Source organism: Oryctolagus cuniculus, chromosome 1 (assembly GCF_964237555.1).
Source record: "Oryctolagus cuniculus chromosome 1, mOryCun1.1, whole genome shotgun sequence".
Classification (NCBI taxonomy): Eukaryota; Metazoa; Chordata; class Mammalia; order Lagomorpha; family Leporidae; genus Oryctolagus; species Oryctolagus cuniculus.
In genome coordinates this window covers 220,550,222-220,570,830 of record NC_091432.1, presented here as the reverse complement: position 1 = coordinate 220,570,830, position 20,609 = coordinate 220,550,222, and the positions used below count along the sequence as shown (strand labels likewise).

The following is a 20,609-nucleotide window of genomic DNA, read 5'->3' as shown; positions in this document are numbered from 1 at the left end:
CAGGCACTTGTGGAGTAAACTAGTGAATTGTGGTGTACTTGTGTGCTCTCTCTTGCTTTCTCTCTCTCTCTCTCTCTCTCTCTGAAGTCAATATTTTTAAATGCACAGTCTTAGAGTTGGCATTTGGTACAGCAGTTGAGATACTGCTTGAGATACCTGCATTCTATATTGGAATGTCTGGATTTTAGTCTTGGTACGAATTCCAATTCAAGCTTTGTGCTAATGTACACCCTGGGAGATAGTGGGTGATGGCTCAAGTACTTTGGTCTCTCCCACCCACATAGGAGACAAGAATTGAGTTTTGAGCTCCCAGCATTGGCCTTGTCCAGCCACAACTATTGCTGGAATTTAGTGTGTGGATCAGTGGATGGAAGATCTTCTGTCTATCTTTGTATCTTTCTGCCTTCCAATAAATATTTTTTAAATTTTTAAAAAGTACACAATCTAGATGGGATAATATTAAAGAAAAGTGTAGAGAGACACTCATGCTTTGCCTGAGAATACCATATCTAAGATATCTACCATATCTTTGCTGCACCATATATTTTCAGTAGAGACCTAGTATATTGTATTCTACCATTGTCTGGGGTAGAGCTTGGCACATAGTAGTATCTAAATGAATAAATGAATCTGAGACACAGCATGTATGAGAAGAGATACTAGTTGAGTGGAATAGCTCAAATACAGTAGGGAAATTAAAAAAAAAATGTATCAGCCACGTCTAGAATCAGCCTCAAGGAGTAAATGCCTTGCAGTGTTCCTATATACTCTGGATGAGATATTCCAGCATGCTATGCTCATTCACCTCTACCTTTGCCTAGTTTCTTCTCCTTCATCCTTCAAAATCTTACTTAAAGGCCAATTCTTCACACTTCCTCTCTGAGCTCCCTTTTTTAATCTCCTTATATCCAAAGGCAATGTCTATGCTTTCTTTTTTTTTATTTTTTGACAGACAGAGTGGACAGTGAGAGAGACAGAGAGAAAGGTCTTCCTTTGGCCATTGGTTCACCCTCCAATGGCTGCCGCTGCCGGCATGCTGCAGCTGGCGCACTACACTGATCCGAAGCCAGGAGCCAGGTGCTTCTCCTGGTCTCCCATGCGGGTGCAGGGCCCAAGCACTTGGGCCATCCTCCACTGCACTCCCTGGCCACAGCAGAAAGCTTGCCTGGAAGAGGGGCAACCTAGACAGAATCTGGTGCCCCGACTGGGACTAGAACCTGGTGTGCCAGCGCCGCAAGGCGGAGGATTAGCCTATTGAGCCGCAGCACTGGCCCAATGTCTATGCTTTCTAGGCAATTCTTTTTTTAAATTTATTTTTAAAAATTTTATTTAATGTATACAAATTTCACATATTTCATATATACAGGCTTAGGAACATAGTGATATTTGCCAACCTGTCCTACCTCCAGCCAATGCTCTCCTCCCTCTTCTTCCACCCTCTCCTATTCCCACTCTTAATTTTCACAAAGATCTATCCCTTCTAGGCAATTCTTAATGCATTCTGTGTTCACACATTTGATCTCTGTTTCATGTGTAATTTTCTACATGGATTCAGCCACTTATCCATCTCCATTTTCTTATACAGGGAAAAGTTTCATAAATATTGGTTAAGAGAACACATTTGACATAAATTCATTTACTTTGGCCATCTGTTAAGGCATCTCTCTTCATCCTGTTCTTGCTCTTTTATACTGAGTTGCTTCTTTCGTAATCCACCTCACAAGGATGTGGGATAAAAGAGTGCTCAGATACACCATAGTGAAAGTCAAGTTTGGGACTGAAACTAGGAAGAGTATAAAGGGCCAGACATCTTCTTGTTCTCAGGGTGAAAAAAAAATTCACTGTTAGATCAACAAGGAGGCATTCCTGCTTCACAGTCTCATGGAACTTGGATTTCATTAATACACTTGACATTCACTCAACTCCTAGTATTTATCAGGCATTTTACTGAGAGCTAGGTTGGTAAGGATTAATGAATCATGAACTCCTCCCTGTAGGAAACCACAGTCCATCAGGAAAAGTAAAGGCACTGCAACTCTACATGAAATACACAAAAGACGAATTCACAGACTACTAGAGAAATGAAACAGCCATAGAAAGAACCCAACCAAAGCTCTGATTCACAAGACCCCCTAGAGCAATGAAAGGTATACTGGTCAGTCTATTCCTCCATTCTGGAGGCTGAAATTTTTTTTTCAAATGAATCTTTTATTTAAAGAACAAATTTAATAAGTACAACTTTAGGAATATAGTGATTCTTCTGACCATACCCACCTTCCCACCCTCACTCCCACCCCGCCTTCTTCTCCTTTCCCATTCACAGTCCTATTCTCCACTAAGGAAAAAAACAACCTGTTAATCGACAGTCAAGTCAAGAGCTGTTCAAGTCACTGCTTCTCAAAGTGTCAATTTCACTTCTACAGATTTCCTTTTAGGTGCCCTATTAGTTATCACAGATCAAGGAGGATATATGGTATCCCTTTCAGACTGGTTTATTTCACTCAGCATGATGCTTTCCAGTCCATCCATTTCGTTGCAAATGACCAGATTTCATTTTTACTGCTGTATAGTATACCATAGAGTATACATCCCATGATTTCTTTATCCATTTTTCAGTTGATTGACATCTAAGTTGATTCCATGTCTTAGCTATCATGAATTGAGATGCAATAAACATGAGGCTACAGATAACTCTTTTATTTGCTGATTTCATTTCCCTTGGGTAAATTCCCAGGAGTGGGATGGCTGGGTCATATAGTAAGTCTGCATTCAGATTTCTGAGGTATCTCCAAATTGACTTCCACAGTAGTTATACCAGTTTACATTCCCACCAACAGTGGGTTAGGGTACCTTTTTCCCCACATCCTCACCAGCATTTGTTGTTTGTTGATTTCTGTATGAAAGGCATTCTAATTGGGGTGAGGTGAAACCTCATTGAGGTTTTGATTTGCATTTCCCCAATGGCAAGTGATCCACATTTATTCATGTGTCTGTTGGCCATTTGGATTTCCTCTTTTGAAATTTGCTTAGAGTTTTAATCATGAATGGGTATTGTATTTTAGCAAATGCTTTCTCTGTATCTATTGAGGTAATCCTATGGTTTTTATTCTTCAGTTTGTTGATGTGATGTATCACATTGATTGATTTGTAAATGTTGAACCATCCTTGCATACCAGGGATAGATTCCACTTCATCCAGGTGTATGATCTTTCTGATGTGTTCTTACATTCTATTGGCCAGAATTTTGTTGGGGATTTTTGTGTCTGTGTTCATCAGGGAAATTGGTTTGTACTTCTCTTTCTCTGTTGAGTATTTCTGAGTTTAGGAATTAAGGTGATGCTGGCTTCATAGAAAGAATTTGGGAGGATTCCTTCCCTTTCAATTGTTCTGAATAACTGCAGAAGAATTAGAGTAGGTTCTTTAAATGTCTGGTAGAATTCAGCGGTGAATTCATTTGCTGAATTCAGCAGTGAAGCCAACTTGTCCTGGGCTTTTTTTTTTTTTTTTTCCCATTGGAAGGGTCTTTATTACTGACTCAATTTCCATCTGGGTTATGGGTCTGTTTAGGTTTTCTGTGTCTTCATGGATCAATTTAGGCAGGTTGCATGTGTCCCAGAATCTGTCCATTTCTTCCAGGTTTCCCAGTTTGTTGGCACACAGCTCTATGTAGTGATTGATGATGATTCTTTTTATTTCTGTGGTGTCTATTGTTACATTTCCTTTTTCATCTCTAATTTTAATGATTTTGGTCTTCTTTCCCTTTTTGGTTAGTTGGGCCAATGGTGTGTCAATTTTGTTTATTTTTTCAAAAAAACCAGCTCTTCTTTTTGATCTTTTGTATTGTTTTTAATTCAATTTTGTTGATTTCTTCTCTAATTTTAATTATTTTTTTATCCTACTAGTTTCAAGTTTGGTTTGCTGTTGTTTTTCTAGACCCTTGAGATGCATTGAAAGCTCACTTATTTGGTGCCTTTCCAATTTATTGATGTAGGCACCAAATGCTATAAACTTTCTTCTTAATACTGCTTTTGCTATATCCCATACATTTTGATATGTTGTATTGTTGTCTTCATTTGTTTCCAGAATTTTTTTTGATTTTTCTTTTGATTTCTTCTGTGACCCACTGTTCATTCAGGAGCATGTTGTTCAGTCTCCTGAGTTTCTGATTTCCACCTTCATTGCATTTTTATCCTAGAAGATGTATGGTATGATTTCAGGTTTTTCTTTGAATTTGTTGAGACCTGTTTCATGGCTTAGCATGTGGTCAATCCTAGAGAAGGATCCATGATGCACAGATTAGATGAATGTGTATTCTGCAACTGTAAGATGCAAAGTTCTGTAAATGTCTGTTAGGTTCATTTGGTCTATATTATCAATTAACTCTGATGTTTGCTTGCTGATTTTCTGTCTGGTTGATCTGTCCATTGCTGAAAGTGGGGTATTGAAATCCCTCATTACTATTGTATTTGAGTCTATATCTCCTTTTAAATTCCTTAACTTTTTTTTAAATAGTCAAGTGCCTTTTAATTAGATGCATATACATTTTTGATAGTTACATCTTCCTGTTGAATTGATCCTGTAATCATTACATTGTGTCCTTCTTTGTATTTTAACAGTTTTTGTTTTGGACTCTATTTTGTCTGATATTAGGATGGCTATACCAGCCCTTTTTGGTTTCTGTTAGCATGGAATATATTTTTCTATCCTTTCACTTTTAGTCTGCATGCATTTTTTGGTGAGATGTGTTTCTTGTAGGCAGCAAATAGATGGGTTTTGTTTTTTGACCCATTCAGTCAGTCTGTATCTTTTTTTTTTTTTTTTTTTGATAGGCAGAGTGGACAGTGAGAGAGAGACACAGAGAGAAAGGTCTTCCTTTGCCGTTGGTTCACCCTCCAATGGCCACCGCTGCAGCCGGCGCACCGCGCTGATCCGATGGCAGGAGCCAGGAGCCAGGTGCTTTTCCTGGTCTCCCATGGGGTGCAGGGCCCAAGCACCTGGGCCATCCTCCACTGCACTCCCTGGCCATAGCAGAGAGCTGGCCTGGAAGAGGGGCAACCGGGACAGAATCCGGTGCCCCGACCGGGACTAGAACCCGGTGTGCCGGCGCCGCAAGGTGGAGGATTAGCCTATTGAGCCACGGCGCCGGCTCCAGTCAGTCTGTATCTTTTAACTGGTGAGTTGAGGACATTTACATTCACAGTGACTATTGATAAGTAATGACTTTGCCCTGCCTTTTTCCATAAATATTCCTATTTTTTAATTTGGATTTCCTTTGTACTTTTCCTGGGAGATATCCTTCCTTTACCTTCTTCTGTAGAAACTACTATGTTTCTGTGTTTCTGTGTGTAGCACATCCTTAAGCATCTTCTACAGGGCTGGACGAGTGGTGACAAATTTTTCAGTTTCACTGTGCCTTCACGTATCAGAAATGATGTTGGAACTTTATGGAGTCTCTTTTATAATGATACTAATCTATTCATGAGGGGCCACTCTCATATCCTAAACACCTTCCCAAGGCTGGACCTCCAGATACCATCACATTGGGAATTAGTTTTCAACATATAAATGTTGCAGATATTCATTAGTCACTCTCTTGCATCTACTTTCAAGCCATTCTTTTCCAGGGAGACTCACATTTCTCAGAAATGACAAATATTTGCTTACTAGGGCTGCAATCAAAGCTTCCAAGTGTGTAAGAAATCCAAATAATAGTCAAATAGCCCTTATGTGTTGAGATTTCAAAGCATTCTCAGGACTTCATACACTAAAGTGAGTATTGTGGTTTTTCACCCCAACCTCTAATTAGAAATGAAACACTCATTCACCCAGCTGCCAGGAATGTTGGTGGTTGATTTCTCTTAGCTGAGGCCTTCTTGGAGAAATGTTATCCACTGAGAGGGACCACTTTAATCAAATTTATGTCCCTTCCCCAGGGATCCAGGGATAGCCCATTGCTTATGAGTAGTAAATGTGGGAGCACAAAGGCCTGATACAATTATCTTCATTTGGAGCAATTCTAAAGGACCATTTCAAATCCATAGCTCCTTGCAGGATCAGTTGAGAGCTTTGATGCAACCTCCCCCTCTGCTCTGGCCAACTCTTACTAAAGTGTACCCCTAAACCTCCTTCATGCCGGTCTCTAACTTTGAGCTTGTTTTCTGGTAACCCTGACCTAAGACAAATGCATTGTCCATTTTACTCTTTGTATCAGTCCTATGAAGAAAGCATAAGTATCCACTCTGTCCATATGAGATAACTGAAAGTTTGTTTTCTTGCCCAAGTTAACAGAGCTAGTAAGTAACAGAGTGAGGATCTGGACTGCTCTCTTGCCCCTTATATTCTCTTGATTACTGCACTGTGTAGCTTTTCTGCAGAAGTGGGATTAACCAAACTCAGCCCTGGGACACAATTCAATATCCATTCCTCAGTCTCTAGTGAGAATAAATACAAGAATTATCCATTTAAACAGCATGACTGTGCTTTTTAAAAGAAAAATCTGTAGTCGATACTGATGTTCAGTGCCTTGCTCAAGGACCCATGTGACATGTTTCTGCTTGGGCTTAGTTCCAGGGGGAGAAATATGGCTTTGCAGATAGATTTGCATATCCTCTCCTGCCAGAAATTTGAAATATGGAATCCAACAGACTCTTTCCTTTTTTTTCTGTAGCTGCCAAGGACTTCAAGGCTAACTTTAAATGTGGTCATTCCCTTACCTCAGAGCCTGGTGCTATCTACTCCTTCTGTTTTACATAGACACCCATTTCATCCACACCAATCACCATGCTGCCCACTGTAATTTTACTTGGGATCCTCTTGTAAATGATTATAGAAAGTATAATAGTTGTATGAGTAACAGAAAATAATCATTGCCTGTCATGCACTTACAAAAACTTCTTCACCCATCATCTTAGATGCTCAGGCATACACGTATACTCTAATGGGATACCACCTCCTTGCTATTGCCCATTGAACCACAGCTGGAGACCTGAGCCAGCAGAGACTGATGTGACTGATAGAGTCACAGAGGTCTCTGCCAAACTCATATGATTATGCTTATTAACTGGTTCCCCCTTTGAGGAATTTAATTACATATAAAGAAAGAATTTTTAGTTGCTAGTAAGAGAGGCAGACACTAGAAGAGAAACTGATTCATGTGAAATGAAAAACATAATGCATTATTGATTTTTTTTTTATAATTTCAAAGGTAGGTAGAGAGAAGGAGACAGAAAAAAAGTGAAAAAGAAAGAGAAAAAGAAAGAAAATCTCCCATCCATGGGTTCATTCTCCAAATGACTGCAAAAGCTGTGACTGGGCCAAACCAAAGCTGAAACTTGTAAACATAATCTGGGTCTTCCACATGGGAAGCAGGGACCCAATTACTTGGGCAATCACCCGCTACCTCCCAGGGTGTACATTAGCAGGAAGCTGGAATTGGGAACAGAGCCAGGATTCAAGTCCAGGCATTCAGAGAGGGAATGCAGTTGTCCAAAGCAGCATCTTAACCAAATACCCAACCCTTGATTCACAATTTAAAGACTTCTGTGACTAAGGTTCCTAGGTCTGCCATGAATCTAGAACCCTTCTCCAAGTTCAGCTTTGTAAATCCTAGTCCTGTTTGGACTCACATTATTTACCCCTATGAAATTCTACCTTTACTTGCTTTAGTGCTACCTGCATATACTCACCATTTACTACCCACATGCAGCCATTCAGAATGTATTTTTGTTTCATGCCTCCCTCAGGACTGTGCATGTAGATGTGTATGAGCATATGCACGTGTGAATATATATATATGTAATATTATACATGACTATAATATATTAATACTTGGTATATATATATATATATATATACACACACACATGTTATCCATGTAGACAAACAGACTAAGGAGGAATGTTTCAAAGCAAATGCTGCAAAACTAGAACCTATTCTTTGGCCTACAAATACTTTCAAGAACAAATTTAAGCCATCACTGAAAAATTGATTGACTAAAATAAAAATAAATTTTAACTTCCCCTAAAGTGAATCTGACCCGTTACCACTTTCCTTCAGTCCTACCATGACAAGAGATGGCTGGGACTGGGTCACAGCTGTTCCATTCTGATGGAAACTTCGGAGTCCATTTGATCTCAAACCTCACTTACTCCATTACCTCTCAATATCAAAGCATTTTTCATTGTGCAAGTGCTGCATTTTTCAATAGAAGTGCTAGAGATTTTGAAAACTCTCTCTTGCTCTGTGTGTGTGTTTCTCTCTATCTCTTTTGTCCCAGAATTAAAAAACAAAATAGAATATAATCTTGGTCAGGAGAACTGTATGCTTTTTCCCTTAGGCTCAGCCAGACTCTCCTGTTGATATCACCCACCTGGCTCCTGTGGGTGTTAGTGATCCTTATTCCAGAAGGGATGTATCGGTGGCAATTGTTTAAAATCTAATTATTTGAAATCTAATATTTAACCATTATTTACTGGAATAATTAAGCTTTGGCTAAACATTTTATCTATATTAATCATTTCATTCCCACAAAAATTTCATAAGGCAGGTCCCATTAATAGTATCATCTACAAATAACTGACAAGGCTCAAAGGTAATGAGTGACATGCCCACAAACAATGGTTAGTAAGGAAAGATTCAGAATTTGAACATATATGTTCCCCTCAATTCTAAGAACATACTGTTAATTACTAGCTGGAACTCTGGCTTTGGACGCTAAGACGGGTACATTGTAAGAGCTCTGTTAATGCTTGTAGACAAGTCAGATCAGATGACCAGAGGAGTGTTGGTGGGGGGGGGGCTTGCATGCAGTTCTCTGTTCCTGCAGCACCAGCAGCACCAGCAGCATGACCCCAACATTGAGAAAAAATAACTGTCTTTCTCTCTGTTCACCATAGGGAGCAGCTTCGTGGTAAGCGAAGGGAGCTACCTGGACATCTCCGACTGGTTAAACCCGGCCAAGCTATCCCTGTATTACCAGATTAACGCCACCTCCCCATGGGTGAGGGACCTCTGTGGACAGAGGACAACAGATGCTTGTGAGCAGCTCTGCGACCCTGAAACTGGTGAGCCATGGGGGGCAAGGAGGGACTAGGAACAGGGAAACAAAGTATGGGATAGAGGAGGTTCTCCATTTCTTCCACCTAAAACACCATGGATTCTTTTTTTTCCTTTAGATTTTTATTTATTTATTTGAAAGAGTTACAGAGAGAGGGAGAGTAAGAGAGAGACAAGACCATAGATTCTGAGACATTGGCATAAAGGAGCTTGTGGTAAATGTCCATCGGTCCAGTCGATGCTTGAATTCTGTACTGCCATTGCCTGGCAAGGGAGTGAATTCCCAAAGAACCACAGAATCTCCGAGTTACAAAAAACTTCAGAAAACATCTAGCCTGATTCCATCAAAGCAGACTGTCTAAATATCATCAGACATCCCTGAGTTCAGATCAGCAGGGTGTTCTTTATCAAGAAACTACCCATCTGTGAGTGCCAGAGGATGACAGTAGCACCCAACCCACAATTCTGTTGCTAGGATTAAGTGAGATAATGGATTAAATGGAAACCTCCTAGCTTATTTTTGTTCATTCATTCAACTAGTATTGCTTGAGGTGCAAGGTACACTTTTTTGGTATCAACGACATGACAATAAGGAAAATACATAAAATCTCTACCTGTTGAATCTTACATCCTATTGGAGGAATGAGCTGGGCTTCAGACAAGCAAGGAAGCCAATAATCTAAGGAGAACTTAGTCTCTGAGTTCTTATCTCTGACTTGGGCCATTTAGGGGTGATGTTCTACTTTGAATGCCTAGTAAGTACATTTTCAGTGTTGTTCTCATTACAGGAAGATGTTCATATCAAGCCAGAGCATACTAAGGAACTGAAAGCAAGTGTAGAACTAGAAACTACATCAAGGGTGACTCAACCCTGACTCTGTGTAGAAATTTTAAACATATTCAAAATGGATTCCAAGGCAATATAAAGTTATAAGAATTCACTGTAGATATATTAAGTCAAATTCAGAGAAGTCTTAACCTGAGATAGAAATGTGTAAGTCAACAGCATCTAGGTGGCATTTTACTTGTACTAAATACTCATCAAATGGACAGTACCTTATTTATAGTTGGTGCCCAGTAAGTGGTAGATCTTACTGTCCACAAAGAGGGAAATTGGAGTCAGAGAAAGGAAAGGACTTGTCAAAGTCACAAGAATGTTAGAAGCCAAGCTAGAATTAGACTCCTGATCACCTTACTCCCTATGCTTCATGCCTCTCTACAATTTTTATTGGCATATTTTCTGTGGAACTTCATCTCTCTCTCCATTCACAACTGTTTGCTTGGCTTGCCTGGAAGACTCATCACATGGATACTATAACAGCAGTCTCTGTTCAGAGGGCAGTGGTCTCTGTGCCCTGTGCTGTGCCCCATTTAAGAGTCTGCTTTTCCTGCTCAAGGACTCCTCCACTCCTCAGAAGGGCACAAGTCCAGAAGTAAAGAGATGGCTTCTGTAGTCTGGCTCCTGTGTCTCTGCAGGGTCAGGCCAAGATTTGGCTTTATGACCAATATTCTCTGTTATCTTTTAGTTGGGAGTCTGTTCAGACACATTTTGGCAAGATTTACCCAGGCCTACTGGGGAAGCTAGTTGGAAAATGCAATGCAGCTCTTTGTACCATTGACAATATAACTTAAGCTTCTTTTTCTTTTAGGCCTTAAGTCACCCTAACCAGTACCTTTCACTTGCAGTTTTTTCCAACTCCTGACTTAACATTATTATCATCCAGCAGCCAAGTAAGAAGTTATGGAATCATGTGTCTCTAGATTTGGTCTCGTAGGTTATCCCTTTTTCTTTTTATTTCCTTGACAAGGAAACAAGACCATTGGTGGATAGGAGCAGAAGGGTGCCCCTACTTTGGCCTCCTCTGTGAAGCCCAAACTAGGCAAGAGGTGAGTGCCTGAGGGGCCGGACCTTCTGGTTTCCATGCTGATATGCTTTAAGGCACAGGTTTCTGGTTTCTGGTTATCTTCTCCATTAGCCACAGAATTCTAACAGTGCATTTCCATGGAGTAAATATGTTAGCCAGTTTAGAAAACAGTCTGCTTTTCTGCAAATATCTTATAATTGTATATACACACACACACTCACTCACTCACTCACTCACATACTTGGAGCTAGAAATGTCGCTAGAACTCCCTAGATCCACCTCCTCAACTTTTTGCTGAGGAATTTGATGCCCAGGATAGAAAAGTAACAGGACATAGGTCACACAGTTGGCAGATGAAAAGCCCAGATTTAAATGTAGGAACCCAAACTCTAAGCTAGTGCTTTTCAAGTCTCAGTAGGTCTTAGGAGGGGCACCTAAAGTTCTACATTTCTAACAAGATGTCAGTTCTTGTTGATGCTTCTTATTCAAGAGATGCCCTTGTTGCTTTGAGACTCTAAACATACTACCTCTAAATAGTCTTCCTATGTTCTATACTCACAGTGAAGGGCTCAGCTGCTGAATTGGTTGACTTAAATATTTTGACATGAGCATGTTCACTTCTATCACTTCAGCATCAGCCTCTATTTGTTCTGTGTCCTGGCATCTACATACACCAACCCCATGTGGTTCCCTGAAGGCACCATGCTCTTATGCCTCCACCCCTTAATGGGTATTTTCCTCCTCTTGAAATGTCTTTTTCTTGGAAACCAAGGGTTTCTTTTTTTATTTCCTTTGCATTCAACACAAACAACCTTCCTTCTATCTGCTTTCCCTCTTGGCCTCCTCCTTTCCCATCCCCAATCTGATTAAGTGTCCTCCTCTCTGCTGTCATAGACTTCAGTGCTCCCATATGTCACAGTTCTTGTCCTTCTGCAGAATCATGGTTCTTTTCTTGTCTGGATCCATCTTCAGACTATAGACTTTGTTGGAGGCTGATGATAGAGATTCAAAATGTGTGTATCTTTCATCTTTCTGTCTTTAAAACTCAGAATAATGCCTGACATATAATTAGTAGACAGAGAATAATGAAAAGAGGAAGGAAAAAGGCAATTTTCCTTCTCAATGCTGTTGAAATAATTTAATATACTAATTCTGGTTTCTTCCTCCCTATCTACTTACATAAAAATTCAGAATACATAGAATACATGTTTTTCAGCTCAAGAGAAATTTGGTAATAAAAATTGTCCAGTCATTTGAGCTCTAATACACTTTGGTCTCATCTATCCATTGTACCACATCCCCGAATGTATCCCTCTTTGCATTCCCATGCTCTCATCCTCAAAAATGTCCCCTAAACACTCCTTGCAAAGTCTCTTATTGTGAGTGGAGTTCAAGTTCCTTTCTTTACCTGAAATGCCTTCTACCCTTTAATCACTAACTTCCAAAATTCCACCCACTTAAATGCATATCATTTCTTCTCCAGACAGTGAATGGCTTCTACAGAATCATGAGAGTCCTCTATGAAATAAAATACAGTTTAAAAACTTGAATTAGTGTTTGAAAATCTGTCTTCCCTGCTAAAACCAGGTATTCTTGGTTCCTAAAAACCAGGTATTGTTTCCAACTTATCCTTATATCTTTCTCGATTCAAAGCTCAGCAAAATAGCTTATAAGTCATGCAAGATATAAATGGATGGGCTGCCTACAGGTGAGAATTAGAAATGGTAACCTGAGATCCATAAATATATTTTCATGAGACTTAACTCAGGCCCACTTTGTAAAATTTAGTTCAATTCATTAGATTCAATTCAAGAAAGATTTTCCTAATTCCACATCTCATAAGTCTGTGCGTTGAGTGCTATGTGAACTCACAAATTGGACAATATTCTTGTCTTCATGGATTTTACATTCTCAAAGGGATAGAAAAACCCCTACATAACCATTATTTGCTCCTATATAACCATTATAAAAAACAGTGTAGTACATCAAGAATAATGTGTTCACCAAGTACCTTTTACTTGGAGAACAGGGAGAAACATATTGTAGAATGGGAATTTCAGGAGATACATCAAGAAGAAGATGACCTATTAGCTTAGCCTTGTAGAATTGGTGTGGAGTATGATGAAGGTGCTTTAGCAGAGACAAACTGGATTTTTTTTACACAAAGAGGAATAAAGTTTAGAATGATCATGGAAACCAGGGCAAGGTAGTCGGGCTGGCATCTGGAGAATGTGTTAGACAGGAGGTGGATTGAGGTGGGAAAGGTAGGATGAAGAGAGATCATAGAACAGCAAAGGCCTAAAGACTTGAGAACCAAGAAAGGATTTGATAAGAATACACTGGGCCGGCGCCGCGACTCAATAGGCTAATCCTCCGCCTTGCGGCACCGGCACACCGGGTTCTAGTCCCGGTCAGGGCACCGGATTCTGTCCTGGTTGCCCCTCTTCCAGGCCAGCTCTCTGCTGTGGCCAGGGAGTACAGTGGAGGATGGCCCAAGTGCTTGGGCCCTGCACCCCATGGGAGACCAGGAGAAGCACCTGGCTCCTGGCTTTGGATCAGCGCGGTGCGCCTGCCGCAGCGAGCCAGCCGCGGTGGCCATTGGAGGGTGAACCAACGGTAAAGGAAGACCTTTCTCTCTGTCTCTCTCTCTCTCACTGTCCACTCTGCCTGTCAAAAAAAAAAAAAAAAAGAATACACTGGACAATGAAATAAGGAAACTGCCCTCCATATCTGTCCCTCTGGTTTAGGACACATCTAGCTGCCTTTGGACATGTAATTGACCATTTTGGATAGTCCATTGCCTTCCATAGGAATTAGAATTTGTGTGAAGTCTTGGAAAAAGGAAACCCTAAGACTTGCATGGCTCTGGTTTTCTGTCAAGGGTGGCTTAGCATCCCTTAAAGAAGCATCTCCTTCTGGGTGAGAAATGCATAAGGCTGGATAAAATCATGGAGTCAGATATTAGCCATCATGTCTTAAAGCTTTTCTGGATGTGGACTTCTAGGAAGGATCATTCCTCCAAAGAAACAGTCATAGAGGAAGGAAGTGGTAAAGATGCTGCAGCTGAATAATATGTAATAGCCTTGGTGCTTGGATGCACCTAGCCAAATTTTCTTGGATGCATGCCATAGCCCAGCTCAGGTACATTTTTCCAGGGACTCCAGCCATTAGTACCACCCACTAGAATGACTATGGAATTGTAATCATGATGTGCAGAAGCCAACTGTAGACTCCACAGAGTTGACTCTTAGCACTTCTTTGCAACTCTTTGTTCAGAGATGTCATGTTGATAGCCTGGAGATTTGCTTAGATTTGTTGAGAATGTCTACATCAAGAAAATTGATAAGTGCTACAAAATCAGAGTTTATTTTCTTCAGAAAGCAGCATGTGCAATTCGGGACATGCTCAAGCTGACTTACCTCAAACGGTAGAGTTAGAAACATACCAGGGGATTCCAATTCAATCCCATCAAGGTGGCATGTACCAATGCCATCTCACTAGTCCCAGAGATCAATTTCTGTTCACAATTGATCATAATGATAGGACTAAGAACCAAAGGGATCACATAAACAAGAATAGTGTCTGAAAATACTAGCTGATAGAATAAAAAAGGGAGAGAACGATCCAACATGGGAAGTGAGATACACAGCAGACCCATAGAATGGCAGATGTCCTAAACAGCACTCTGGCCTCAGAATCAGCCCTTAAGGCACACAGATCTGGCTGAAAAGCCCATCAGAGTATTTCAGGCATGGAAAGCCAAGACACTCTGGGGGAAAAAAAAAAAACCTAAATGAAAGATCTCCACGAGTGAGATCCCAGTGGAAAGAACAGGTCTTCAAAGAAGGAGGTACCTTTCTCTGAAGGGAGGAGAGAACTTCCACTTTGACCATGGCCTTGTCTAAATATGATCAGAGTCGGTGAACTCAGGGGGCTTCCATAGCCTTGGCAGCTCATGACAAAAGCCTAGGGTGATTACTGACGCCATAAACAAGAGTGTCAATTTGTTAAGTCAACAACAGGAGTCACTGTGCACTTACTTCTCATGTAGGATCTCTGTCCTTACTGTGCTGTACATTGAGATTTAATTCTATAACGAGTACTCAAGCAGTATTTTTCACTTTATGTTTCTGTGTGGGAGCAAACTGTTGAAATCTTTACCTAATGTATGCTAAACTGATCTTCTGTATATAAAGAGAATCGAAAATGAATCTTGATGTGAATGGAAGGGGAGAGGGAGCGGGAAAGGGGAGGGTTGTGGGTGGGAGGGACATTATGGGCGGGGAAGCCATTGTACTCCATAAGCTGTACTTTGGAAATTTATATTCATTAAATAAAAGTTAAAAAAAATAAATAAAAATGAAAATTAAACATGAAAAAATGAAAAAAATGCTATTAAAGTTAAACTATGTGCTCTGAAAAAAAAAAAAAAAAGAAAAGAAAGCAGTCATTAAATACTTACCAGCACAGTGCTAGATAGGATGAGAACAAACCAATTAAGTAAAGGAAGATTTAGTGGTGGCCTGAAAATATTCTCAGAGTGAAATTATGCTCTCTTGCAGAGAAGACTACCATTACTACTCAATTTGCTGAAAGTGGAAAGTGATCACTCAAGGATTACTTGTGATACTCCTATAAATTTCAACACCAAACTGATCAAATGATCAGGCTTAGACTTTTAGGAACATCATATGGATAATATCTTACTGTGAAACAGCTTTTTTAAAAAGTTCTGTACAAAAAAACTTTGATGTTATTGGCCCCAATCACATGTGGCAAATAACCACAGAACACTATTTAATTTAGCCACAGACCTATTCTTTCAAATATTTATTTATTCATTCAAGTATTTGGATATCCAGAGTACAATTTGTAATATTCTTTTCATAATGGCAAAGCTAGTACAAATTCTTGCTTCTCTGTTTGCTAGGTCTTTGGGAAAGTCACTTAATATATTTGAACCTCTTTTTTTATAGCTATAAAATAGAGAGAGTAATTCCTATTTTCAGAGTGCTTGCAAAGATGAGATGAAAAATTAAAATTGCACTTAGTTCATTCCCTAATATATGGTAGACTTTCAATACAAATTGCTTACTTTCATTTTAGAATCAGTTATTCAGTCAATTTTGTCTTCACTGATTAATTCAATAAATATGTCATGACATAGTTAGTCCAGCAATGTACAACTGTATTAGGTTATATGAGTTGAAAATAAACTATGGTCTCTCTGCCTTCTGGAAGCTGACTATCTGGTAGAGAAACTTAAACTACATACTCTTCTAGCCTCTCCTTTAGTCCTTATACAATGAAAACAATCACAAACTCATGGTCCCAGTGACAGCTTTACCACAAATTTGCCGTTTGACCTTCAGGATGTCACACACTGTGAACTTCATAGTCTTTCTTTTCAACAAAGCAATGAGTAGGAACACACTTTTAGTTTAAGAGAGGTCCCTTGACATCATCTAGTCTGATCGAATGAGGGGACTGAGTACCACAAAGGCTAAGCAAGTTATCCAATGTCACTCAGTAAATTAGTGGCAAGATAGAAATTAAAGCCCTAAATAATTCCCAAGATATTTTCCAGCTCAAAATTCATGTGTCTATGACCTTTTAAGCACTAATAACTTAGAGCGTAAGTATGATTGAAACAATTTGTAAATGGCATTTATAGCAAATTGAATTTTCTTTTCAGAATTGATATGAACTTCAGTCATGTTCAGCCATCATATTCAGTTTATTTTCGTGTCTCCAGCAGCCACTTTTCATTTGTAATAGGATGTGAAATTTGAATACAGTGTATGTAGTTATGTCATATAACTGTCTTATAGTGTACTAAATATTTCTAATGTTAATAGATTGTTTCTATTACTTACTGAGTTCTGTGTTATTAAAGTTTAAAGGAACACAAGGACTTATGAAGTTGTAAAGTCCAAGAATTCACAGAAACAAAAAAAAATCTATGCTTTGAAGGAGATGGGAACATTGGGGATTCTAGGTAGCATAGCAAACGTTCAAGTTGGGTAATGTGGAGTGAAGAAGTACGATCAAATAAGCCTAAAAGAGAGCCACCATTTTACCAGACCAGAGAAGAAAGACTAATAAGTACTAATATAAGTTTTGGGAAGGCTTATTCTTTGCTTGTATTATTTTTTGCTTTATCTCAAAATGAAAAGGTAAAGACTTGGTCAATGGATTAGATGTAAGATTCTGATATTAGCACCATGGATAGCTCCCATGATGCAACCAGCACTCTGAGGTAACTATGTGTTTGATAAATAATGTTCATCAAGGACACTGATGTGTAGCTTTCTTTTTGTTGTTGTGCCCTTGTGTGGTTTTGAAAAAACTGCAATACTGACCTTGTAGGAGTTTGTAATAATTTCCAACTATTCTGTTTTTTTGGAATGATTTTTAATTTTTTAAAGTTTTTATTTAAGTTATGCAGGTTTCATATAGTTCATATATACATTTTTAGGAACATAGTAGCATTTCCTCCCAACCCTCCCTCCCACCCGCACTACAAATCTTCCTTCCCCTCTCTCTAGGATTCCCACTCTTAATTTTTACAATGATCTGCTTTCAGTATGGTTAATGATTGTATAGTTAACCTCACTCTAAGTAAAAGAGTTCAACAAAGAGTATGAAGAGAAACAAATCAAACAAAACACTGTTCCTCAGTGGAAGAGACAAGGACTGTAAACAATCATAGATTCTCAAAATGTCTATTTCACTCCAATACATTACATCTCAGGTACTCTATTAGTTACCTCAGATCAAAGAAAACATGATATCTGTCTTTTAGGGACTGGCTTATTTCACTAAATTTCATGGTTTACAGTTGTGACTATTTTTTTTTTGGAAAAGGCAGGATTTCATTTTTTTTTCACATCTAAGTAGTACTCCATAATGTATATATACCATAATTTCTTTACCCAGTCAAAAGTTGATGGACATCTGCGTTGATTCCATATCTTAGCTATTGTGAATTATTCTGTAATGAACATGGGATTACAGATAACTCTTTCATACACTGATTTCTTTTTGTTTAGGTAAGTTCCCAGAAGTGGGATGGCTGGATCATTATGTAGGTCAATATTCAGACTTCCGAGTCTTCCACAGTGGTTGCACCAGTTTACATTTACACCAGCACTGGACCAGGGTACCTTTTACCCCACATACTCACTAGCATTTGTCATTTGTTGATTTCTATATGAGAGCCATTCTAACTGGAGTGAAGTGAAACCTCATTATGGTTTTGATTTGCATTTCCCTGATTGCTAGTGATCCTCAGCATTTTCTCAAGTGTCTGTTTGTCATTTGAATTTCCTCTCTTGAAAAATGCCTGTTCAAGTCCTTTGTTCATTTCTTAACTGGATTATTTGTTTTGTTGTTGTTGAATTTCTTGAGCTCTTTATAGATTCTGGATGTTAACCCTTTATCAGTTGCATAGTTTGCAAATATTTTCTCCCATTCTGTCAATTGCCTCTTCACTTCATCAATAGCCTTTGTATGTATAGACAATGTGATGGCTGAGAAAGAACTTTTAAGATCAGTCCCTGGGGCTGGCACTGTGGCATAATGGGTAAAGCTGCCTCCTGCAGTGCCAGCATCCCATATGGGTACTGTTTTAAGTCCCGGCTGAACCATTTCCAATCCAGCTCTCTACTGTGACCTGAGAAGGCATGCGGAGTCCCCCACTGCATTTGCATGGGAGTCCCACGAGGAGCTCCTGGCTCCTGGCTTTGGACCAGCACAGCTCTGGCCATTGTGGCCATCTGGGGAGTGTATAAGCAGATGGAAGACCTCTCTCTCTCTCCCTGCCTCTGCCTTTCAAGTAAATAAATAAATAAATCTTTTTTTTTTTTTGACAGGTAAGTGGACAGTGAGAGAGAGAGACAGAGAGAAAGGTCTTCCTTCTTCCTTTTTCTGTTGGTTCACCCTCCAATGGCCGCTACTGCCAGCACGCTGCAGCCGGTGCACCACACTGATCCGAAGCCAGGAGCCAGGTGCTTCTCCTGGTCTTCCATGGGGTGCAGGGCCCAAGCATTTGGACCATCCTCCACTGTACTCCCTGGCCACAGCAGAGAGCTGGCCTGGAAGAGGGACAACCGGGAAAGAATCCAGTGTCCCGACCAGGACTAGAACCTGGTGTGCTGGTGCCACAGGTGGAGGATTATCCTATTGAGCTGCGGCACCAGCCAATAAATAAATCTTTTTAAAAAATCGGTCTGATTCACAATAGCTCCAAAAAGAATCACATACCTCATAATAAATTTAACCAAGAATTTCAAAGATTTCTATGATGAAAATTACAAAACACTAAAGAAATAGAAGAAGACATTAAAAATGGAAAAATCTTCCATGTTCATGAATTGGAAGAATTAACATAATGTTTATACTACCAAAAGCAATTTACAGATTCAGTGTGTTCTCAATGAAAATACCAATGACATCCTTCACAGATGTAGAAAAGTTGATGCTAAAGTTCATAAGGAAACACAAGAGACCTTGAATAGCTAAAGCAATCTTATACAACAAAAGCAAAGGTGGAGGCATCACAAGACCTGATTTCAAGACATACTGTAGGGCAGTTATAATCAAAACAGCCCAGTAGTGGCACAAAAACAGATGTGTAGACCAATGGAATGGAACAGAAACTCCAGAAATCAATCCATTCTTCTACAACCAACATATCTTTGATAAAGGAGCTAAAAATCAATCTGTGGAGCAAGGACTCTCTCTAACAAATGGTGCTGGGGAGACTGGATCTCCACATACAGAAGTGTGAAACCAGACCCCCACTTTATACCTTATACAAAATCTACTCAAAATGGATCGAAGACCTAAATCTTTGACCAGATATCATCAAATCATTTGCAATGACTTTAAAAGCATTGGTATTCATTCTTTAAGTATTTTATAGGATTCAGTAGTGAACCTATTGATTCCTGAGATTTTTTTGATGGGAGACTTTTTTTTTTAATTACAGATCCAATCTATTATTTATTATTGGTTCTTTTAGATGTTCTATCTCTTTAACTCAATCTTGGTAAGGTGCATGTGTTCAGGATTTTACCTTTTTCTTTTAGGTTATCTTTATGCTGCACTATCATAATCTCTCGTTATTCTTTGTATTTCCATGGTGTCAGTTGTTATGTCTCCTTTTCAGCTCTGATTTTTGTATATTTGAGTCTTCATTTTTCTCTAAATACAGTTCCTAGGACAGCTATTTCTCTTCTGAAAGTCAATTTCTCTGAGCTGGGCACCACTAATCTTCTCAGAATCAGTCCTTATGTAACTATACTACTATCCAGTCAGCCTCTTTAGGGGAATCATTCATGAATTGTGTCTCTGTGATCTTTAGAACCCATAATGCTCTTCATGGCACCATTCATTGGTGATAAACTTTATTAGAACCCAAATTAAGCAAAATTTATCCAAACTAAGTATCAATTAATGAACTGTATACTTAGTTATTCTGACATAAAAGATAATGGAATCAAATTTTGAAAAATCATTTCCAAAAAAAGTCATGGAAGCAATTAACTGCCAACCAAGGTGTTACTGTCTATGTTCTGCAAAGTAGATCAGTTAGTCATAAAATCCTATCTCTGTCATTATATTCATCCATTTGATGCAGCTTCATTATCCATCTATAGCAGATGAGGATGTTAGACAACATGTTGT

General features: G+C 39.2%; 1 protein-coding gene across 9 annotated transcripts in view; it reads left to right on the top strand.

The window, feature by feature from the left end:
• ASTN2 (astrotactin 2) overlaps window positions 1–20,609 on the top strand; it is a 1,032,549-nt gene that overhangs the window by 435,265 nt on the left and 576,675 nt on the right. For all 9 annotated transcript variants that reach the window (XM_070066427.1, XM_070066421.1, XM_070066416.1 and 6 more), the window contains one exon: window positions 8,895–9,062. In XM_070066427.1, the coding sequence (XP_069922528.1) occupies window positions 8,895–9,062 (168 nt within the window). The remainder of the gene's footprint in view (window positions 1–8,894; window positions 9,063–20,609) is intronic.